We start from the raw sequence: 25,095 nt of genomic DNA, 5'->3' as shown, positions 1-25,095 counted from the left end.
ACTGTTTGATCCTTGCCAAAAGAAAGTGTCATCATTATGTGTACAGCCTCCCCTAATCCAATTATCTTGTTCAGATGGTGGAGCTGCATTCTGATGGATCCATAGGTTATGCCTTTTGGCAGTGTTGACAGTGGGATCCTCAATTAATAATTCAGGGAAACTGTAGAATTTTCCCCACAAAGATAACATCTTGTGTTTAGCAAATTCCCAGGTTTTCATGAGTAGGAAGGGCTGTAATGATCTAAACCTGAAGCATTCATCATCATATAAGATCTATCTCTATCCCTAGCTCTAAGATGACAACTTCTGTGATTATGAGTAAAAAGATGGCCAGCAGCAGCAAGGAATTTTCCCCAAAAGTGTTCTAGAAAATAAACCAAGCCTTCACCAGATTTGTCAATAATTCCTTTAAACGAGACTGGAGTAAAGGGACATGTAGCCCTAGAGGTAGTATGGTTCCATCTGTCAGTCCTACACAAAAGTGAGTAATAGGGTCCTAATAACATTCGCAATATACCCAATCAGTTAATCCTTCTTTAGTAGCTAGATTTTGATACCATCTCAAAATAGAGAACAAATCAGAAAAGCAGGAGAAGTTCAATAAGTTAGGACTTGGGTGGACTAGGTCCAACTTTATGTGACGTAAACTTTTGGGTACTGCGGTAGCAAGTTTGGCCTTAACGTTTCCTTGCTCTGGCCACTCCTTTTCATAATTCTTTCAGAGTGACATCTATCTTCTGGGTGGGGCTCCCAGGCAGTGGCATGTTTTGTTGCAGCATTGGCTAAGAGATTTTCTTTTATTTCCTCAGTTAAGGGCTGCCTCTTTGGCTGATGGGCCTGTATCTTAACTACAGCAATCACTGAGGGTAGCAAGAGAGTCTCCAGGAGGTCAGCAACTAATGATGCATTCTTAATTTGAGTTGAGAAGAAGCAAGGAACCCCCTCTGCTTCCATAGCAACCTGAAATCACGAACTACCCCAAAACCATACCTCAAATCCATATATATGGTTACTAACTCTCCAGAAGCCAGCTTGCAAGTCCTGGTGAGTGCAATCAACTCAGCCTCTTGGGCTGAGGTAACCTCTGAAAGGATGCCACTTACCAATACCTTGGTGGATGTGGTTACAGTGTATCTGCCCTGGAAATGAGAACGGCAGGAATCTGGTTTTAAATAAGAACCATACACAAAAAGGACCATTGACTGGTTAGAGAGAGGGATTTCCTGTAGGTCTTATCCTGGAGTCAACAATTGGTCAGTCAAGTCAAGACAAACATGAGGAACTATTCTGTCTTCCTGAGGAAGTGACAATAGGGTAGCAGGGTTCAAAGAATTCACTGTGTGTAATCTAATATTTGTGGCTGCCAGTAAAAGCATTTCATAGGAGGTTAATTGAATGGCAGAAATGTTGAATTAAAGTAGAATTTAATATTGCAGAAACTGAATGAGGGACACAAAAATCAAGAAAATTTCCCAAGACTATATCTGAAGTGGCTTCTACAAGTCTAGTGGTGGCTGCAGTGGCCCAAAGGCAGGGTGGCTGTCCACAGACTATGGGATCTAGCTGGAGGCTATAATATCCAACAGGGCACTGGTGTCCCCCATGGCTTTGGGTGAGGACTCCCAATGCATTACCAGCTGTCTCAATAACATACAGGGAAAAGTACAACTTATAATTAAGAAAACCCAAGGCAGGAGTAGTCAATAAAACTTCTTTTAATTTTTTATAGCTTATAACTCATCTTCAGACAGCTGGAAAGGATCAAGGGTTGAGCCCTTTAAATAATGACAGAGGCTGTGCCATTAAGGAAAAATTTGAGATCCAAGTCTGACAATAACCACCAAAAAAAAAAAAAAACTCGTTGCTGTCGAGTCGATTCCAACTCATAGCAACTCTATAGGACAGAATAGAACTGCCCCATAGAGTTTCCAAGGAGCTCCTGGTGGATTCAAACTGTCTACCTTTTGGTTAGCAGCTGTAGCACTTAACCACTATGCCACCAGGATTTCCAACAATAACCACAGAGACCCAAAAATCTTCTAAGCTGTTTTTTTGTAGTTGTGGGTGAGAGAGTTAGAATAGCTTCTTTTCTTTTAGAGCCTATTGATATTCCTTCAGCTGAAATTACATGACTCAGATATTTTACTGAAGGTAAAGCAAACTGTATGTTTTCCTTTGAGGCTTTGTGCTGTCTAGTGGCTAGATAGTGTAATAATAAAATGCTATCTTGAACACAAGCCTCCCGAGAGTTGGAGCACACCAGCAAGTCATCTACATACTGCAGCACAAGAAAATCTTGGTAAAACTTTAAAGGCATTAAATCAGAATGTAACATTTGGGAGAAATATGTGGGACTTTCAGTAAATCCCTGAGGCATCACAGTCCATGTGATTTGTTGCTCTTTTCATGTTAAAGTAAATAAATATTGACTATCACAATGCATTAGTATTCTTTGTATTGTGCACTACACAAATCTACTACTGTAAAAATGGGTAGCCTTGAAAGGTATCTATGATAAAAGCAGGTGGGGATTTGGAGTTTCTGGGTGGTGCAAATGGTTAAGCACTCGACTATTAACTGGAAGGTTGGCAGTTCGACTGTACCTAGAGGCATCTTGGAAGAAAAGCCTGGTGAATTGCTCCCAAAAGCCACAGCCTTGCAAGCTCTATGGAGTGCAGTTTTACTGCAACACATGGGGTTGCCATGAGTCGGAATTGACTTGAGAGCAACTAGTTTGGTTTTTTTGTTCTCTGTTTAAGCCACCATTAGTTGGTTTTGCAAATTCTTGCAACTGAACAGTTTCCTAACTGATATCGTTCTATAATAAAGAGAAAAATTTATATTAAAATTAGTGTATCTGAAATCAGAGAAGGAAGAAAATCAAGATTTGCTAAGAAATATGCTTTTTTAATCTAGTCAGCAATCCAAATTGGCTGAGAATCCAGCAATCTAAAGGTATACAAGGAAGGTTGTAGTGGGTTGAATCATATCCTCCCAAAATTCATGTCCACCTAAGAATGTGACCTTACTGGAAATAGGGACTTTGCAGATGTAATTAAGGTGAGGATTGAGATGGAATCATACTCGTGATGGTTAAGGTTGTGTATCAACTAGGCTGGGCCATGATTCTCAGTGATTTGGCAGTTGTATAATGTTGTGATCGCTTCCATGATGAGATTTGATATAACGTGATCACCTCCATGATGGGATCTGCTGTGAGTAGCCCACCAGTTGAAAGGGAGTTTCCTTGAGCTTGTGGGCTGCATTGAATATAAGAGGATATTCTGGCAAGACTTGTGGGGTTTTGCTCGTTCTGGATCCTACAGCTGGATCCTGTTTGTCTCATTCCATGTGGTTTGGGTGGTATTAACACTACCTCTGCCTCCAAATATAGACATTTGACTTAGGCATGGCCAATCAGAAGACTGCATCTTCCTGTGAAAGTGATGGTTCAGAGATGGGCACATGCCCTAATCAAAGTCTATGAGAAGCAAAGTTAGATCTTTTAAAGACAGGCATTCACTATTGTTTATGTTGCACTTGGAGTTGTGTGGATTTAAGTTTGGAGCTTTGAGCCACCCTCTTACCACCAGGAGAGAGGGGATGTCTGAGGATGAAGGCAAGACATAACGAAGCAAAGGTGATAAACAGAAAACTTATGATATTGTTGAGCTGCTGGATTCTGCATGCCTAAACACAGAACTATGTCCTAGGATTTTTAGTTATGTTAATCAGTTAATTCCTTTCTTTAAGCATATTTGAGATGTGTTTTCTTTCTTTCCTTCTTTCTCTTCCTACTTCCCTCCCTTTTGCTAATAGAACCCTATAAGAGGCTTCTACATATTTACGCAGATCCTTCTCTATATCATTCTTTTTTTTCCCCTAACTTCCCTCCCTCCTTTTTGCTGAAAGAACTCTAAGAAGCATCTATGTTGTTGTTAGCCGTTGTTGAACCATCCCCTGACTCATAGTGACCCCATGCAGAATGGAACAAAATAATGCCTGCTCCTGTGCCATCCCCACAATCAGGTGCAGATTAGACCATTGTAATCATAGGGTTTTCATTGGCTCATTTCTGGATATAGATTGCCAGCCCTTCCTTTCTAGTTTTAGTCTGGAAGTGCTACTCAAAACCTGTTCAGCATCATAGCAACATGCAAGCCTCCACTGACAGATGGGTGGTGGCTGCGATGAAGTATATTGGCCGAGAATTGAACCCTTGCCTCCCACATGAAAGGCGAGAATTCTACCACTAAATGTATTTATGCAAATCTTGGAAGTAAAGATGACTTAAATTTATAAAAAAGAAACCTTGAAATGCTGTTTATTTAAAAAAAAAAAAAACAAGAACCTTCTTATAATATTGCTGCATACAGGTCAGGGCACAATAGCATTCAATTTTAAAGATATAGTGCTTTAGTAATGCAATTGTTGTCACTGAAGTTGATACCAGGGTATTGTACCTTGTCTATTATAGGAACTTGGGAAGTATATTTACAACTTACAAAAGTTTATTAAAATATACCCAACTTTGTGCACTACTCAAAGTATTGTTTCTTTTCTCCCTAGTAGAAATATATTTCTTAATGAAATTCTATGATTTCACAGGAAAATGACAATTTAATATCACATTCCAGCTTTTCATTGTCAGGGCTTGATTTGTATTTAGTCAGCAGGCTCCTACCTTTACATTGTCTTTCTATTTGTCTGCGGTCTTTATGATGAAATCTTGTTTTCTTGTGAATTAATTTTAAAAGAGATGGCTGCTTTGTTAAATAAAATTAACTGACAATCTGGAAACTTTCAAAAGTGTGAGCGACCTGTGATTTTTTTATTTTAAAAATGATGCTCTTAGTAAATCTGCCACTTAATTTTGGGAAAAAAAGAGTTGCAGAGCTGCAAAAGAATGTAGAAATAATTAAGCCCTAAACTCTCATTTTCGGATGTGGAAACACAGGTACAGAGACAAAAAATGGAAATAGTGGGTAAAAAATTTAAGAACTTGAACTACCTTTGGCAACCAAAGAGCAGGAAAAGGCTGAGCTGTTTTCTCTCTTTTGCATTCACTTGTACTCTCTCAGATCTGCTTTCATGTGTACATACTGGGATTCATAGACTACTTGAGAATTACACGTCTCTTTCCTAATTTTTATGTATTTTATTTATTCTTTATTGATGTTAGTTTCATTTGTTTATTATCCAACCCTCCAGACTCATTGGACAAGGACTATATAAAATGTCAATTTGATTATTGCTCTACTAATAACATTAATAAAAAAGATAATGTCACACTTTTTTTGGCAGAGGAGAAGGGAACAGTGGAATACTAGCAACATATTTAGACATTGGAGTTGGAGAATTTGGTTAGAATGGTTCCCCTTGCTTCCAACAAAGGCCCGTCTTTCTCTCAACCTCCTTGATTCCAAGAAGAACTGTGTAACTATGTTCAGTCAGGCTGTGTTTATGTGGCCCTGCATTCACTCAGCCTGGTCTCAGCTACGCAAAATGCCCACAGTGCCTCATAATTAGGCAGTGTTTCCCCAGTGTTTAGTAGGTGCTGTGCATATAGGATCTTAATACAAACTTTTTAAGTGAACTGAAGAACACTAAAATGAAAAAAGTCAGCATTTCACTGATATTAGAAGGTTCCCAGAGAATAAGTTTGCTATAAAGTATCCATTAATATTAGTAGTTCTCAGAACTTTCTGTGATGTAGCAACAATATTATTGGTAACTGAAGGTGTGATTTCATATAAGAGAACCACTCCTGAGTTTTTTTTTTTTTAACTATTTTTTTAACACATGGAATTACACACAATACAAAATACTTGTTTTACAAGTTGAAATCTTTATAGTCATGGGTACAGTTACAGTAATGCAAGTAATATTAGTGCATTCACTTAGAGCAGTTATTTATCTTCACTGGGCTTAAAATGAAGCCAAGGATGAATTATTTGCTTTAATTGCTTTCTAGTCTTTGAATTTTAAAAAGAAAAAGAAAAATTACTTATGTCTCCTGTATAATATGTCAGGATGATAAACAATGCCAACAATTAAGTAGTCTGGTATCTCTATAAGTGGGAGATTGTATTCCAATAGCTCTTAACTTGTAAATCCTAAGGCTTTGGCTAAATATGTCTATCAAATTGTCATTATCTCAGCTTTCAGGAAAATTACATCATTTTGGTAATAGGCTGCCAACAAACAGAAACTATAGACTACACCATTTTTCCAAAGAATCCTGTATTTTAATGAATAGCTGAATAAATAGACATTAATTACGAAATTCACATTAAGATAGAAGAAATTCCAAACATTCTGATTGCTTTATCTCTCTTAAATTTGATAGCTACTACAAAACATACTATTTATGTTAGGATAAAAAATAAGCTGAATCACAAGAGTGTAACTGGGAAGTGCTGGCAGATATATACAGTAACATGGAGGAGCCATAAAATAAAGGTGCTCATATATACATCACTTTTTCTTTCTTTTTGCATGGAGAAACACTGTTTTATAAAATGGAAAAACACACAGTAGACCACATGCAACAAGGACCAATACAATGTGCACAGCAGAATAATCAAACAAGACACAAGAACTATATGGGTTTAAAAAAGAATTTGAGAGCAAAAAAGAAAAGAAAGGGTTGAAACCTGGAATGCTTTCTTATTGAGGTTTCAGAATATAAATTTGTCTAATAAGCCTCTTGATAGTTTTCAAAAGTTCCCACTTGGCCACCTGTGGTTTAAGTGTAGAGCTAAAAATAAACCATCATATTATACAAAACTTTGTATATTAGCATACAAAAGGTAACAATTTACTTTTTGTATAAAATATAACCTTTTGATAGTATATTTATTTCACATATGTATAAATATAACCCAAAGAATATGTTTTAAGTATTTCTACCAAAATATTCTTTACAAAAGTTTACAAAACAAGTAATTTATTTATATTTACAACCTAGCACAGAAAATTTTCCGAGCCAGTGATGTTGGTATTGTGTAAAAGAAGGAGAGTACTTCCAGACATTTTAAAGATTGGAAGAGGGCTTGCAGAACTTTCAAAATGTGTTCTTATTTGAACAGATATTTAAAAACTTTTTTATTAAATGGCTTCATTTAAATTACATTTGACGTTTGACTATGTGAGCATATGATTCAAAAGGCTGAAGATAACCTTGCGCTCTATACTTAGGAAAATGATGGTGATATTTTGCATCTATCTCAAATCAGGACATGTGTTACCCATTTTACAGCTGATCTGTATGTGGGCATTGAGGTTAAATGACTCAACAAAGCTCTCTTCTTTCATTGATTTCTCCTGAGGGAGAAAACCTGGAGGTGAAGGGTCCATCTATCATGGGGCAATGATTCATCACATCAGGGACAGAAGGCTGAATAGACTGTTACTTACAGACCACATTCTGTTTAACCATTTACCCAAATATATGTCCAAAGAAAGACAGCTTATTTTCCCTTTCAATTATGCTTTCCTCCAAACCCTATAAAAGAGATTTGTTCTCACACCTGCCACTGGTCCTGGCCTTTTGCTTGTTATCTCCAATCTCAGTTGTGGTCTCTAAACTTCATTTCTTCAAAATCAGGCTCTGCTCATCCAAATAAGTAGGAAGGACAAAAAGGCCCAATTGCAATCACCAGCAGGCATCATAACAACAAGTGACATCCCAGGTTATTTGTATGAGCTGAATAAATCTCCTTTATAGCAATGCCCAATGGAGTATGTCTCAAAAAACAATAGTGAAATTTGATGCCTACAGGTGTCCACCAATATTTTTGTATGATTAGGACAGGTCTTGGCTATATCTAAAACTTGGGAACGGACTCAGAAATTGGTTGTGGAAGCCCAAATAAAGTTGCACAGCAGTATATTCTTGTTTTATCACTAGACATAGCATTCCTCTGAAGTATGGGATATATGAGAAAACTGGAAGAGTAAGGAATGGACCTAGGGTAGAAATTCTATAATCTACCATATGCTTTCTCTCTCTCCCTTACTTAGGATACTGTTTGGTTATCACCAACAAACTTATAACATTTCAATCTACCTTGGAAGCTTTAGGATAATTAAATTTTAAAAAAGTGTAAAAAGATTAAACCACGCTTGTATCCATTAGAGCAAGTTAAGGAATTTGTTGCTTGTTGGTTGGAACTAGAAGGTCCACATGGCAGGAGGTTTAAACAAGTTGGAAGTTCTATTACTTTTTCTTTCAGGGAGAAAAGGAACTTGGAAAGTCTATTTTACAGAATTAATTACAGATCAACACACAGTTCTGTTTGGATAAATTGGATACTGTGTCCTGGAGTTTAGACAGGGAAAAGTGATCCCAATGTTTTACTTTCAGGTTTGAGATGTAAAACAAGCATTTGGACCAAAACATTCACCACTGCAATTACTTTTTGTTTTCTATTTTGAGCCATGGCATCTTCATGTAGTCCAACTAAAAGTCAACAGTTTAGCCTTTACAGAGTCCTCGTAAAATACTGCCTTTTAGTGCTTGGAGTTTGTGAATTGTCTCCCTTTTCTCTTTCAGGAGTTGTTCCCCAAGATTTCATCAAGATTGATGTCTTTCATCCAGTCATCATTACCAGGCTCTGTCTTCAATAAAGAATCAATGAAATCAGCATCACTGTTTAGGGCAGGGCCCATGCTATCGGTCTGTTGGCTGAGGAAGTCAAAAGCTAAGTCACTGCCATGGTCAGTTCCTTGAAAGGCCCTGGAACTTGGGTTGGGTGAAGGAAAATTGCTGGGTGTAAGGGTTGGTGGCTGGCTTATGCCTGTTCTCGACTGATTCAACCCTGTTCCCGACTGGTTCATATTAGGCAAGATCTGTGTGTTTAGTTGATTGGGTCTGAGATTCAGACCTCTGAGTGGACCCATGGTTTGTCCATTTAATGTTTGGCTCATTTGGTTCATGGGTCTCATTTGCACTGCTGGTGTTAACTGGTTAGGAGGAGCCACTGGCCTCTGGGAAAATTGCTGGCTACCTACTACTGCCTGTTGCAATGACTGGTTTGGAGTAAAGGCTGCAGGTGTACCTGTTGGGAAGCGGACTCCTGTGGACTTCAAGGCTTCCTGCTGTTTGGTTGTTGCTTCTTGAGAGGCCCAGTTTGGTGCTGTTGTGTTGGATGTGATCATTACATTTGATGTTCTCTGTGCTGGCATGCTTGTTATACTATGGGTTAAGTTTGGTCTTAATTGTTGGGAATTGCCAACAGATGCAGCTCCAAAAGTGGCCACATTATTATTATTTGGCCCTAAGGTAGGCGGCCGTGGCATCAGAGGGTTGTTCTGATTTGCTATCAGTTGGCTTGGGTTTCTCTGTTGGGTCAATTGATTCATTCCTGAAGTGACATTGTATGTCCCAGGCTGGTTACAAGGTAGATTTCCATACATTCCTATATTCTGAATTGATGTGGATAACAATGGCATTCTTGTCCCATGGGAAGTAGACAGGAGGCTGGAATTTGGAGTTAAAATGCTGTGTGTTGAAACTGGGTTTGCCAAAGCCTGGTTAGAGTTTAAACTCACTGTTGTTGAGCCTCCTAAAAGAAAGGAAGAGAATTGTATTAGTTTGTAACAGTAGGTTATGTCCTCTTTTATAGAGATTTGCAATAACTTTTCAACTCTGAAATTACCTGCAGGTGTGAAAGCAAATAAGGAGAAATAATAATCACAACATATTATATAAAAGGAATAAGACAATGTTGTTACTGCTTTTGGAGGAAGTATCACCATAGGTCACCCCTTAGTCAAGAGTTTACACATTAAGAAGACTAAAATAGAATGATTCTATTTAATGAGTTTTATTTTCTTCCTCTTCTGGAGTCATCAAGGGGAGGTGACAGTCAATCTTTCATTTTGAATTGGTTTTACTTTGTCCCAAGATCAAAGACTACATCTTTGATCAGCTGGCTGTCATACAATCCTTGTAATTGATTGCACCAGGGTCCAAATAAGAAAGTGTGGATGAATAATACATGGCTACTAGAGCAATATTCCTAACCCATGGCCTTGAAAATCATGCCCATTCTTCATCTGCATCATCCCCATTCAAGAAGCTTCCATGAGTGCCCAAAGAGTAAATTCTGTATCTTTAGTCTGGAATTCAATGTAATCCATGCTCTAGTGACTATTTCCATATAGAAAATTCTCTGCTCCAGGAGGTGTGGTCATTATTGCATTGTTATCTAACATACTATGGCCACTTTTGCTCATGCCATTTCTCTCTCTATGATGCCCTTTTTACCTTACTGAGTCTGTTATGTCTTCAAGACTCATTAAGGCCCAGGGTCCTACATTAAACATCACCTTATATTCCAGTCTCTGCTCTTCAGCAGCATTTGCTCTTTGAAGCTTTCGATTAGCACTTGGCTTTTGTACTGGGTAATCCATGTAGCCTCCAAGTGACTGCCAATTATTCTGATGCCTGTCAACTCATTGAATGTGGGGCTAGTGCCTGAGCCACAGGCTGCTGAATAGGGAGACTCTACATATCAGATAATGATTAATCAGCCCATTGAAATCTTTCTGACTTTAGGAGGTTAAAGTTAGTGAGGAAAAACATCTTGAGAGGCAAAAATGGAGTGCCAGAGAGAGAGAGAAAATGCCCAATAGATGAAGCAGGAATTTGTGCCTGTTTTGTTCACTATCATCTTCCCAGAGTCTAGAAAGTACATGGCACAAAGTAGCTATTCAATTGATATTTACTGAATGAGAGATTGAAGCAAAGATAAAACTTGGAGAAAGATACTTCTTTAAAATACTCTCCCTTCAGAGTGGCAGAGAGGCCCAAAGAATCAGAGATCCTGAGAGACAGAGAACTAGACACACACATGAGTACCAGAATGGCAGTGTAGGAAGAGAATATGGCTGTAATCATCACCTCAGGCTATCCCTGGTTGCTTGAGGATACTGAGCACGGTATACAACCTGAAAGACTGAAGGCCAAATGAATATATTAGCTGTGCTATTTATAGGTCTCCAGCTAGACTACTTGCCTCTTGAAGGCAGGAGCAATCTCTTGTATCACCTTGTATTTCCAGGCTTAGCACAGGGCTCTCCACCATGCAGTGGTCAGTAAGTGATGCAGAGGGATCAAAGCAAGGTAGGAGATAATTGAACATTAACTGAGGGTGTATACACTACCACTAAGGTTAAGCAACATCATCTCTGTATTTGAACATTTCATGAGATGGGAATTTACATTATGAAATTCTGGTGGAAAAAAATGTAAGCGTTTTAAAAATCATTCTCTCTAGGTGTCCTGTATTTTAACAATATGCCCTAAGAAGGTTTATGAGGAGAAGTTTTAAACAACCAGAATAGAGAGAATTTCCATAGAGATCACAAAATAATAATCACAGTTACCATTTAGAAGCTCCTAACCCTTTGAACTTAAAAGCCAGAGTCATCTTTCAGCCAAATAATAGACTGGTTTATAAAATAAATAATATCACTGGTGAGTACTGTACTGTGCTCCCATATGTAATCAACTGTATGAGAGCAAACAGTCAACATTTACCCTAAAGCAAAGATGAGAAGGTAAGGATGTGCAAGGAAACTAGATTAATGGGAACAACAAACAGAATGGAAATAATGAGACTCCTGACAATTATGAAAAATGTAAACAATGTCACAGAACAATTTGTATAAAAGTTGTTAAATAAGAACCTAATTTGCTGCTTAAACTTTCACCTAAACACAATACAATATTATTTAAAACAAAAAAAGCAGCTTCTAATATGTGGTAGAATTCCAGGTGCTTTTCACACATTATTTCAAATATTAACATCTGAGCAAGGCGATTATTATTACACCAAGATTAAGATGAAAAAAAATGATAAAAGAGTTTGTGTTGTTTGTTACTTTGTTTTCTCAAAAGACATGGGAAATAAAATGCTCTAGAGCAGTGATTCTTACCCATTTGTGGGTCAGCAGTTGGATGCTACCAAGCCCTCCTTTAGGATAAAGCCCTTTATGCACTGTGGTAGAGACTGCTCACTACCTACCCCAAATCCATCCTCCCTGTCTTCCTTAGAAACAGAGACTTGATTTTGTAGCAATGTGCCTAGCTGGAAAAAATTTTTTTCCCAAACTTCCTTGCTGGTGGGGAGATGTCTTAGTTATCTAGTGCTGCTATAACAGAAATACCAGAAGTGGATGTCTTCAATAAACGGAAATTTATTCTCTCACATTTTAGGAGCTAGAAGTCCTAATTCAGGGCGCCAGCTCTAGGGGAAGGCTTTCTCTCTCTGTTGGCTCTGGGGGGAGGTCCTTGTCATCAATCTTCCGCTAGTCTGGGAGCTTCTCAGTGCAGGGACCCCAAGTCCAAAGGATGTGCTCTGCTCTTGGCGCTTCTTTCTTGGTGGTAAGAGGTCCCTCTCCTCTCTGCTAGATTCTGTCTTTTATATCTCAAAAGAGATTGACTCAAGATACAACCTAATCTTGTAGACTGAGTCCTGCCTCATTAACATAACTGCCTCTAATCCTGCCTCATTAACATCATAGAAGTAGGATTTACAGCACATAGGAAAATTACATCAGATGACAAAGTGGTGAACAATCACACAATACTGGGAATCATGGCTTAGCCAAATTGATACATATTTTTTGGGGGCATAATTCAATCCAAAACAGAAGCCATATAAATAAATTCTGCCTAAAGGTATATGGTTGTAGTCTTTGACCTTCATCAGTAATCTTCATCACTTTAATGAGAACTACAGCCTTCAGTATGGCTTACACCTCAGCATAAAGAAAACAAAAATCCTCACAAGTGGACCAATTAGCAACATCATGATTAACAGAGAAAAGATTGAAGTTGTCAAGGACTTCATTTTACTTGGATTCACAATCAACACCCATGGAAGCAGAAGTCAAGAATTCAAACAACGTATTGCATTGGGCAAATCTGCTGAAAAAGACCTCTTTAAAGTGTTAAAAAGCAAAGTTGTCACTTTGAAGACTAAGGTACACCTGACCCAAGCCATGATATTTTCAACTGCCTCATATGCATGCAAAAGCTGGACAATGAATAAGGAAGACCAAAGACAAATTGATGCCTTTGAATATGGTGTTGGTGAAGAATATTGAATATACCATGGACTGCCAGAAGAATGAGCACATCTGTCTTGGAAGAAGTACATCCAGAATGCTCCTTAGAGACAAGGATAGTGAGATACTGTCTCATGTACTTTGAGCATGTTATGAGGTGGGACCAGTCCTTGGAGAAGGATGCTTGGTAAAGCATAGGGTCAGCGAAAAAGAGGAAGACCCTCAATGAGAGGGACTGGCACAGTGGCTGCAACAATGGGCTCAAACATAGCAACAATTGTGAGAATGACACAGGACTGGGCAGTGTTTCATTCTATTGTACATGGGGTCACTATGAGTCGGAACCGACTCAATGGCACCTAACAACAACAATGGTATATAGATTTAAGTTGTTAGGTGGACATCCAAAAAAACTGTTTTAAAAAGGAAGTCTGATTCATCTGTGAGACTGTTTCACCTTTTACCTTCTTTCTTTATCCAACCTGGAAATGGATGTGAAGACTGACAATGTAGTGACCATAAGCCAATCCTTAGGATGGAAGCCATATGTTAAGGATGGTGCAGAAAGGCACAAGAAGGCTGTATCTCTGATAGCATTGTAGAGCCACCAAATCAGCCCTAGACTCTTATCCCTGGGATTCTTTTATATGAGCGGAAAAAGAAAACTCCAAATACCCGCCTTGAATTTTGCATAGTATTTTAGAGGGTGCCCAGTTTCCTCAAACACCACTCATAGCCCATAATATAAGAAACCATGTTCAAAATAAACCCTGTCTTGTCTTTCAGTCTCTTTGAGGACAGGATCAAACAGATAACTCCATTGTTACCCTTATGTTGAGCTAAATAATTTTAGCGAGTAGAATACGTATATCACATTTCTAATTTTCGTGGAAAGAGACCATCTGGTGCATTTATTTGAGGGGTTAAATAAGTTAGAACAATATGTTAAAGCTATGCTTAACAGGACCAGAATATATTAACAAGTAGGAATATTCACATCCTCTCCTCTAAAGAGAATCTTTATGGCCTCCTGGTCAGAAAAAGGTAACAAGTAAAACGGAATTTGGGAAACCCAAAAGAATAAGCTACATTTACATGGAAAATGCCTAGACAGTTCTGGGCAGAAATTTTAATAGATTCTGAATAGGAGAAGGCAGGAGTAGCAGATGTTAGGTTTGAGAGGGGTTCTTTTGGAGTTTAGAGAGAGTAAGGACAGAGACTTGAGGGGGAGCACTTATTTTACACATTAAAGAAGTTTTGCTATGTATTTTAAATGGAATCTACCTTGGGTGTTTTTGACAGGCTTCATAAAGACTTAATTTGATTTTCAAGGGGACACCTTAGGAGATGGACCGAAAGGCAGAAACAAACAAACAAAACTGGACTTTATGTTAGTTAAAAATGTGACTCAGGGGCAAATGTTTGCTTACCTTATACAACTTGATCCAAGACATGTTGTTGGGAGAAGAATGGCTGGACCTACCAGTTATAAATGATTTAGCTTTTTTGAATTCTCATAGGTGGGTTGGAGAGCAGTGAAACATAGGAATATGGGGCAATAATAAGTAAGAAGAACTGATACGAGGACTAAAAAACATTCAAGCCTGGTCTTTATCTTCAAGTAAAATGCGAGTTAGTGAAAGATTCTAAGAAAGATGTTACAATCAATCAAACATGAGATGGAGAACGGAGGAAATACTAACATTGAACAGTTTTCTTATTTTCACAGTTATGATTTTCATTTTTAAGAACACTTACCAGAATACTGAGCAGTTGGCTGCATAGTGCCCACATTTCTTCTTTGGTCTTTATAATCTGGGGGTGGCCTTGTCAAATGTCTGTTTATCTGATCTTGTGGAGCAATTTTCTCCTTGAAAACAGAAATGAAAATATAATAAATTCTAGATTGTTACTTTCTCACTTGTAAAAATTAATGGACTGTTATTCAAGAAAGTAAGAATATAGGAAAAATCATGGTTTGCAAATCATGGACCTTATTTAGCAGTCTCAATTCAGAGACAAATTTTTTCAATTTCAATAAACTTCATACATGGAAGTGTAATTTCCACTTCTCCTTAACATTCGACATGTCTTTTGGTTCTACTAACTATTCTTATTTCCTTTCACAAGTATATTTTAATGAGAACTAAATTTCTGTGATTTTTTGGGAACATTTTATGTGTTTTAGGTGAAAGTTTACACAGCAAATTAGTTTTCTGTTTAACAATTCATATACAAATTTTTCCATTACATTGGTTGCAATCCCTGCAATATGTCAGCAGTCTCCCCATTTCCACCCTGGGTTCCCCATTTCCATTTGTCCCATTTCCCTGCCCCTCCGTGCCTTCTTGTCTTTGCTTTTAGGGCAAATGCTGCCCTTTTGGTCTCATACAGTTGCTAGTTCTTAGGCACACATTCCTCATGGGTGTTATTGTAAATTTCATAGGCCAGTCTATTATTTGGCGGAAAGATGACCTTCGGTAGTGGCTGCAGATCTGAGCTGGAAGGGTGTCCTATGGCAATAGTCTTGGGAGTTCCTCCAGTCTCTATCAGACCAGTACATCTGGTCTTTTTTTATGAATTTGATTTTTGTGTTGCATTTTTCTCCTTTTCTAACCAGGACCTTCTATTGAGTTCCTGGTCAGAGTGGTCGGTAGTGGTAGTTGGGCACCATCTAGTTCTTCTGGTCTCAGGCTAGAGGAGGCTGTGGTTCGTGTGGGCCATTAGTCCTGTGGGCTAATTGCTTCCTTGAATCTTTGATTTTCTTTACTCTCCTTTGCTGCAGCTGGGAAGAGACCAGTAGTTGCATCTTAGATGGCCACTCACAAGCTTTTAAGACCCCAGACATTACTCACTAATCTAGGATGTAGAACATTATCTTTATGAACTATGTTATGCCAATTGACGTAGATGTCCCCTGACACTATGGTCCTTAGCCTTCAAGTCCAGTAACTCAGTCCTGCAAGGTGTTTGGTTAAGTCTAAGAAGCTTCCATAACTGTGCCCCCTACGTGCTCTGTTATATATATGAATAGGAATACACACAAAAATGTATGTAGAAATATCCACAAGTATACATACATACATATGGAGCCCTGGTGGTGCACTGGTTAAGAACTTGGCTGCTAACCAAAAGGTCGGCAGTTGAAATCTACCAGCCACTCCTTGGAAACCCTAGAGGGCAGTTCTACTCTGTCCTATAGGGTCACTATGAGTCAGAAGCCACTCTACGGTAACGGGTTTGTTTGTTTTTTTTAAATATGTATGTATGCACATAAGTATACTTCCATACTACCTCCTGCATCTATTTAGCATACATATCAATCTAGGTATTCACTCACAAACTATTGTTTGTTATTACTGTTGCTGTAAGATTGTATATGTTATAGTATTTACTGTAGTAGTCCTTTATTCTTGCATACTTCCCAGTGTCTTCCTTTGCCTTGGTCACTTTGTGCTGACTTCCCCTACATTGTGTATTGCTTTTCCCTACACCAGAATTAACAAGTGTCTACTATTATTTAGTTAGTGATTCTCCCTCCCTCTCTCCCCCTCCTATCCCTGGTAACCATCAAATAATGTTTCTTTCTGTGTGTAAATGTATTCTTAACTTTTTATAATGGTGGCCTCACACAGTATTTGTCCTTTTGTGATTGACTTATTTCACTCAGTATAATGTCCTCCAGATTCATCAGTGTTGTGAGATGTTTCACGGACTCATCATTATTTTTTATCATTGCATAGTATTCTATTGTATTCATGTACAATAATTTGTTTATCCATTCACCTGTTGATGGACGCTTAGGTTATTTCCATCTCTTTGCTATTGTGAATAATGCTGCATTGAACATGGGTATGCATATGTCTATTCGTGTCACAGCTCTTACTTCTCTAGGATATATTCCTAGGAGTGGGACTGATGGATCATATGACATTTCTATTTCTAGCTTTTTAAGGAAGTGCCAGATAGATTTCCAAAGTGGTTTTACCATTTAACATTCCCACCAGCAATGTGTAAGTGTTCCAGTGTCTCCATAACCTCTCCAATATTTATTATTTTGTGTTTTTTGGATTAATGATAGCCTTTTTGGGGTGAGATGGTATCTCATTGTAGTTTTGATTTGCATTCCTCTCATGGCTAATGATCAAGGGCATCACTTCATGTGTTTGTTATCCTCCTGAGTGTCTTCTTTGGTCAAGTGTATGTTCATGTCTTTTCCCATTTTCTAATTGGGTTGTTTGCCTACTTGTTGTTGAGGTGTTGAGTTTTTTAAATAAATTTTAGCGATTAAACCCTTGTCAGATATGTCATTGCCATTTTTTTTCCCCAGTCTGTAGGTTCCCTTTTCACTCTTCTGGTGAAGTCTTTTGATGAGTGTAAGTATTTAATGTTTAGGAGGTCCCAGTTATCTAGTTTACCTTCTGCTGTCTGTGCATTATTAGTTATGTTTGATAATCTATTTATACCATAAATTAGGGTCTCTAGCTTTGTCCCTATGTTTTTGTCCATGAGCTTTACAGTTTTATGTTTAACATTAGGTCTTTGATCCATTTTGAGTTAGTTTTTATGTACGGTGTGATGTATGGATCCCGTTTCATTTTTCTGCAAATGGATATCCAGTTTTGCCAGCACCATTTGTTAAAGAGACTATCTCTTCCCCATTTATCAGACTTTGACCTTTTGTTGAAGATCAGCTGTCCATAGCTGGATGGATTTACTTTTTGGGTTCTCAGTTCTGTTCCATCATTCTATGTGTCTGTCATTGTACCAGTACCAGGCTGTTTGACTATCATGGCTGTGAAGTAGGTTCTGAGATGGGAAAGTGTGAGGCCTCCTACTTTGTTCTTCAATAATGCTTTAGCTATCTGAGGCCTCTTTCCTTTCTATATAAAGATGGAAATGAGTTTTTTCATTTCGTTAAAGAGTGCTGTTGGAATTTAGATCAAGATTGCATTGTATCTATAGATTGCTTTGGGCAGTATTGACATTTTCATAACGTTAAGTCTTCCTATTCATGAGCATGGTATGATTTTCCATTTATGTAGGTCTCTTTTGGTTTCTTGCAGTAGCGTTTTGTAGTTTTCTTTGTATAATCTTTTATTTGGGTGCTATTGTAAATGGTACTGTTTTCCTGACTTCCTTTTCGGAATTTTCTTTGTTAGTGTAGAGTAATCCAGTTGATTTTTGTATGTTGATCTTGTACTCTGCCACGTTGCTGAACCCTTCTATTAGTTCCAGTAACTTTCCTGTGGAGTCTCTAGGATTTTCTTATGTATAGGATCATGTCATCTGTGAATAGGGAGAGTTTACTTCTTCCTCAATAATTTGGATGCCCTTTATTTCCCTTTCTTGCCTTGTTGCTGATTTTTGAGATGATATTTCTAGTTTTGCATTATAGTTCACCTTATATGCTTTGGTAAAAATCAGTTGTTGTAGTGTCAACTCTGACTCATGGCAACTCCGTGTGTGTTAGAGTAGAACTGTGCTCCATAGGGTTTTCAATGGGTGATTTTTCAGACATAGATCACCAGGTCTTTCTTTGAGGTGTCTGTGGTTGGACTTGAACCACCAACCTTTCAGTTAGCAGCCAAGTGCTTAATTATTTGCTCACCCAGGACTTTGGTACTTATATATAATTCAGGTCCCAAGGAGTGTGGAAGGCATAGGATTAGGATGATCAGATAAAATAACGACATCTGGGAATCATGTATTTTTATTTGCCAAATCCGGCAATCCTACATGGGAGGAGATATTAGGAGATAACCTATTAGGCATTGACCTAGAAACTATTTGCATACTACTTCATTTTTTCCCCTCATAAATAACCCTCAAAGGTGGATATTATTATTCCTACTTAGTAGATGAGGAAAATGGAAGCTTAGTTGGGTTAAGTAACTTGCCCAGGATCACACAGTGGTAGAACAGAGACCAAATCTCACATCTGTCTGAGTCACAAACTCAGGCTCTTTCCTGCCACACAATACAAGTGTCCCTTGCTACTTTACTTCTCAGTGCCCCATTCTGAAAGCATAAAAATTTCCCAGGCTCCTTTCTTTTTTTCCTTTTTGAGTAAGCCACCTTTAGATTTTCAGAATTTTTAAGTTTTGGAACTAAGAGAGGAAGTAAGGGGCTATTTTTTAAAAAAAATATTGTCAATGCCCTCATCTAAAAACCACTGAGAACACCCTTGTTGAGGTTATTATTCGTCGCAGTGAAGGAGAACACGCGTCATAGGAGACCGTGGGTGTCTCATTAGGAGGGTGTTAGAAAAAACTTATTATAGCATTTGGGGCTTTGATTGGGTGATTCTGGGAGGGTCTAAGAGGGGGTTTGTTCTAGTTTTGAAACTGTCAGAAAGTGAAGTCAACTCCGTGATTGGGCAATGAAGTAGCAGTCACTCATTTAGCAAGAGGGGGAATGTTTGGTACTTATTTTGTGGGTTGTAAAGTGACCTTGTTTGTGTCTGTTCTTAGACAAAATTATGACGTCGCCTTATTTTGTCTCATTTTATCCTAGTCTCAGAGTAACCCTGCCTGAGATTGGTAACCCATAACGTTTGTGTGTGTGTCTAACAGCGAACGAAAGAGCCTGGCTGTGAGTATCTGATCAGTTCTGGACATTAGGGGCTGCTTTTATTTCCTTTCTCAGTATGGATCAGGCAGTTTTTAGAACTGCTTTACTGCAACTTTGCATGCACCCCAAAGCAACTTCCGTTTTCAAATATTAAAATAATTGGCATAGGTGGACAGAGAACAGTACAATTATAGGAAGACCACTAAACAGAAAACAAAACTTTGTAATGGGTAGATGAATACATTAGATGGATGCCAAATGTGGGTTGCCTAATTTAGAACCCATTTAAACCATGTATTTCTCATTTTCCTACCAAATTCCAAACCTTCTGAGTGGAATTAGTCTACTAGAAAGGGGAAAAAAGGCCTTAAAACAATAACAAACTAAATTCAAATTCTTGTTTCTAAGGAAGAAAAAAACAACAACAAACTCTTGAAAGACTCACAGAGTATTTTTGACATCAAATAATTCATATAAAACACAATTTTGATGAGCTAAGTGTAAATGAATCAGAAACATATGGATTACATTTCTTTTAAACATGGGTTTACAAATTAAGGGAAAAAGTGGTTGAGAAAACTCTTTTTTGGTTTTACCCAAACCCTAAATGTTTAAGAAACAGCTTGAGATGTTCCACTAAGCCAAATGTGGCAATGGTCAACCATTCCTGTTATAAACTACTGTGCAGGCCTGACAGTTCTGATTTTCATGTCAAGTATAGGGCTTTCTGAAACCTTCTCTTATCCAAAATCATCTATTTATTATTCTTTCTTATGTAATTAGGTATTTCTGCTCTTTATATTGAGGAAAACAGGATTTGTGTGTGTGTGTGTGTGTGAGTGTGAGTGTGTGTGTGTGTATGTGTGACAATTAAGTCCTTGGTTTCCTATCATAGACTAGATTTCAAACCTGGACTTATTTTTGTGTATACTCAATCTAATTGTTGGCGTGATATTTCTCTCCCAAGGACTAAGTTATTCAAAGAGTTAACATATACATTTCTGGAAACTTGAGTTTCTTAGACTACTTGTTCATAATGATTAGATTTAATGACCATGCATATGGACATAGAACTGCCATGTTGTCACTTGGTCCTGAAGAGTCCATCCAATACTCAATAGAGACAGCTACATTTTGCAAGAGAATAACATTACCATTCTACCCAAGTGTAAACTCACAGACCATTTCTGCAATTACTTCTCTGCAACATGTAGTTTATCAATTAATGCTTCATGATAACCCAATCTTTTGGACCTGGAAACCTAATAGAGAAATACTCTACTATGCTCACATCTGCCCTGTTGTATGTGGATAATTTAGGACCTCCCTTATAGTCCTATTGTAAAGATTAATCCTTTTTTCCTGTAAAAACTCAGCAGGGTGCCTGGCACATAGTAGATACAGAGTGCACATTGGTAATTACGATGCCCATTGTAATTAAGTACTACTCATCTCTACCCTGTGCCTTTCATTGGTGGGAGAATAATAGAGAGGAAGGATAACACACTTTCACGAGAAAATGTCTCAACTTAGGCTCCTATCTGGCCTTGCCAACTGACTGCAAAAGACCGCAAAGCGTATGTTAATGTAAAGTGGTTATCAAAGACTGTTTCTTCCTGGCTATGCTAAAAAGTACAGGCACCCTCAATGGTGTCCTAACAAAGAGAAATGTGAATGGTTTATAAAAATCACTGAAATGGCAGCCTCATTCTTATTCATCTCTACAGCCTATGCCACTGCCCTTTGCACCTGTCCCAGTGGTGACTCAACTGGGGCTCAGTGGGAGACAGGCCAGTGCCAGGCCAGGACCCTCATAGCATGTGTCTGCTACCATTTCTAGCCTTTTAATTTCAGAGCTGAAAGTACAGAAATTCAACCTCTGCATGTTATCAAAGTACTAATATTGACGGGAATAATGAAAGTGTATCCTGTAAGTCAATCTTAAATTATATGTTTTTCTCTTCTGCTACCCTACTTTCTAAGCTATTTGGTTTATAAGGCTCAAAAAAGGGTGGAGGGTAGAGGACTGGAGTTTTAAAAACTATGTAGAACAAACCAGCTGTCTCACTTGGCAATGCAGTCAGCGGCTCCCCTACATTTTACACTTCAAAGTGTACTCAAGGTCATACGTAAACTTATTTCTCCCTATTCTTTCTCACATGCTCTGGATTCCAAACTTATTTCATTTTGTCATTCCTTAAAAAACATATGTAATTGCTAAATTATTATTAATACTTTATGCATTAAATATTTCATAATACAGTCTCAAACTAACCAACACATACTCCTAGGCTGTACCGTTTTTCTTCTGGCCCACTCTCCACTTGGAATGGTGGACCTACCTACTCTACCCATCAGAATCCTACATCCCTTCAAAGTCAAAGTCAAATTTTACCCACAGTTACTGACGGAGTGGGAGAAAAGTGTGGAGCAGAACTCAAATTCACGTAAAAAGGCCAGACTTAATGGTCTGACTGAGATTGGAGGAGCCCCAGAGTCTGTGGTCCCCAGATGCTCTGTTAACCCAGAACTAAAACCATTCTTGAAGCCTACTCTTCAGACAAAGACTAGACTGGATATAAAACATAAAATAATACTCATTAAGAGTATGCTTCTTAGTTCAAGCAGATACACGAGACCAAACGGGCAGCTCCTGTCCGGAGGCAGGATGAGAAGACAGAAAGGGACAGGAACTGATTGAATGGACACAATAAACCCAGGGTGGAAAGGGGGAGTGTGCTGTCATATTATAGGGATTGCAACTAATGTCACATAACGATATGTGCATAAATTTTTGTATGAGAAATTAACTTGAACTGTAAACTTTCACCTAAAGCGCACACACACACACACACACACACACAAAGTCAAATTTTACCTCTTCTGAGAGAGTATCCTCAATCTCTCTAGGCTGGATTTAATCTTCCCCTCAATTACATTTTCCCTTACTCCGTTTATGCCTTCATTGTAATGCAAATCTGAACCTAGCATTCCTCGTTAAAATCCTTAACATTCTTCCTATTACTTTTCAGACAATGTAAACGCTGGTTTATCAAGCCCTATCTTCTGGCCTCTCATTTCTGGCCTTCTTGCCCATCACCTCCTTACCCCTCTGCACATTCTATGCCTTGGCAAATGCAATATCCTCTGTTGTTTTTGGGTCTTTGAATATGCTGGGTCTTCTGGCTGGAACAATCCTCCACTTTTCCCTCATCTCCCACTTCACCTTCAGATCTTCAGTAGACATAACTTCCCCTCGGAAACCATTTCTGACAAACTCGCTCTACTCCCTCTGGTTCTCCCACCTCTCCCAGACTGGATTAGGTGCCTATCTTAAGTGCTCTATGGATATCTAGTAGCTCCCACACCACAGTATTCAATCACATGCGTTACAATTGTCTGTTTAACAGGAGTCCCTGCGTGGTGCAAATGGTTATGCCTCTACTACTAGCTGAAAGGGTGGCCGTTCGAATCCACCCAGAGGCACCTCAGAAGACTGGCTTGGCGATCTGCTTCTGAAAGGTCACAGCGTTGAAAACCCTATGGAGCAGTTCTACTGTGCACATATGGGGTCGCCATGAATTGGAATCAACTCAACAGCGACTAACAAACAACTACATTCGTCTGACATCCTCAGTGAGGTTGACATCCTCAGCACATTAAGAGCAAAGACTGGGTCTTTCTTGTTCATGACTGCATCCTCATTGTAAATTAATACATATTTATTAAGTGAATTATAGCACTTATCGCACCCTGTATGTCTGATTCTTTTACTATAAAGCTCCTTGAGTATAAAATTATTTGATTTTGTTTTCCTGTCTTCTGTGTACCTTGGCTTTGTTAACCTAGAGACAGTTAACTGTCCTTTTCTTTTTTTCTTTGGCCAGATAGCTCAAAGGGAAAGAATGAAGTTATTGGAGACGGGGCCGTGGTCGTCTAGGAGGCAGCATGTGTTTGGATCAGTTGTTAAGCATATGAGTACGTCTGAGAATGACAAAACACGAGCAGATAAATACTGAAGCAGGGTTAATGCTTGGGTAGTGTGTGGGGAATACTACCTTGCCTTTCTTCAAGTCTGCTTAAATGTGAAAATGGGAAATATATTTTCAATTTTCTTTTAAAAAAATCCTCCATTCTAAGATGCTTTACCTTGAAAGCCAAATCTTAGTTTTGAAACTCTGCGTTGGCTTTAAAACTGTCTTTAAAGCTTTTATTTCTAAAATCAGTTTGGATTTGAGTTGATTAACGTTCTGTCCACTGTTTCTGTGCTTTAGGGCTGGGGAACAATACTGGTTTCTTTCGCCTGATTCACATTCCCGTGGTGTTGGTGGTTCTAGGCATTCTTGAGCTGGGCAGGGCTAGTTAGCTGAGGTGCTGCACATTCCAACCACTCAGCAGCCAGTAAATCAAGTTTTTTTCTGCAGCACGTTACATGTATGGTATTAGCTTCTCTTACATCTGGGACACCCTTATTGCTGCCACATAAGTAGGCACGGGGAAAGGGCAGTAAATATAAATAGAAAAGAATGAAGTCCCTATGTTAGGCCAACAGGTATGTGCAGTGGATATCAGGAGAAAGTTTTACCGCATCAACCAGCATCTGCTGCTGGAGAAGAAGTTGCTGTTTCTGCTCCATGATCTGCCTCTGTAGAGTCTGTTTCTTTCCCATCAATTGCTGATTCAACAGTGATTGCTGGGAGTTCATGTAACCACTTCCAGTGTTTGGATTTGAGCAGGAGTTGGGACTTGGACTGGGGCCTGTGTTCTGGCCTACCACAGAGTGTTGATCCTAAAGAAGAGAAAGGGGGAGAAAAGCTACTGTAAATTAAAAGAAGAAAAATGCAGCAAAAAGATCACAAGATTGGATTCCAAACATTTTTCATCTTGTTAAAAATCAAACCTGGTTAACAAGGTGGAGCTCAGGGAGCTGCTTTTCATTTATTTATTTTTCATTTTTTCCCATACAAAAATTTATACATACATTGTTATGTGACTCTAATTGCTCTCCTCATACTCTGACAGCACACTCCTCCCTTCCACCCCTGATTCCCCATGTCCATTCAACCAGCTCCTAACCCTCTCTGCCTTCCCATCTCACCTCTGGACAGAAGCTGCCCGTTTAGTCTCTTGTTATCTACTTGAGCAAAGAGCATACTCCTCACGAGTATCACTTTATGTCCCACAGTCCAGGCCAATTCCTGTCTGAAGAGTTGGCCTCGGAAATCATTTTAGTTCTGGGCTGATAGAGAATCTGGGGGCCATCCTTTCTGGGGTTCCTCCAGTCTCAGACCATCAAGTCTGATCTTCTTACTAGAATTTAAGTTCTGCACCCCACCTTTCTCCTGCTTCATCAGGGACTCTCTGTTGTGTTCCCTGTCAGGGCGGTCATTGGTGGTAGCCAGGCACCATCTAGTTCTTCTGGTCTCAGGCTGATGAAGTCTC

At 38.7% G+C, this 25,095-nt stretch overlaps 1 protein-coding gene across 2 annotated transcripts in view; it reads right to left on the bottom strand.

Moving 5' to 3' along the window:
- Positions 1 to 1,978: 1,978 nt before the first annotated feature.
- MAML2 (mastermind like transcriptional coactivator 2) overlaps positions 1,979 to 25,095 on the bottom strand; it is a 402,137-nt gene continuing 379,020 nt past the window's right edge. Inside the window, exons 4-6 of one of the 2 annotated variants that reach the window (XM_023739814.1) lie at positions 24,239 to 24,442; positions 14,839 to 14,950; positions 1,979 to 9,569 (exon numbers count right to left, since the gene is read on the bottom strand). In XM_023739814.1, coding sequence (XP_023595582.1) covers positions 8,554 to 9,569; positions 14,839 to 14,950; positions 24,239 to 24,442 — 1,332 coding nt within the window. In that variant the 3' untranslated portion in view covers positions 1,979 to 8,553. The remainder of the gene's footprint in view (positions 9,570 to 14,838; positions 14,951 to 24,238; positions 24,443 to 25,095) is intronic. The other variant, XM_004385541.3, reaches the window with a different exon arrangement.

This window comes from Trichechus manatus, unplaced genomic scaffold, assembly GCF_000243295.1.
Source record: "Trichechus manatus latirostris isolate Lorelei unplaced genomic scaffold, TriManLat1.0 scaffold00141, whole genome shotgun sequence".
NCBI lineage: Eukaryota > Metazoa > Chordata > Mammalia > Sirenia > Trichechidae > Trichechus > Trichechus manatus.
The sequence above is the reverse complement of the archived record's forward strand: the minus strand, read 5'-3'. Positions and strand labels throughout refer to the sequence as shown.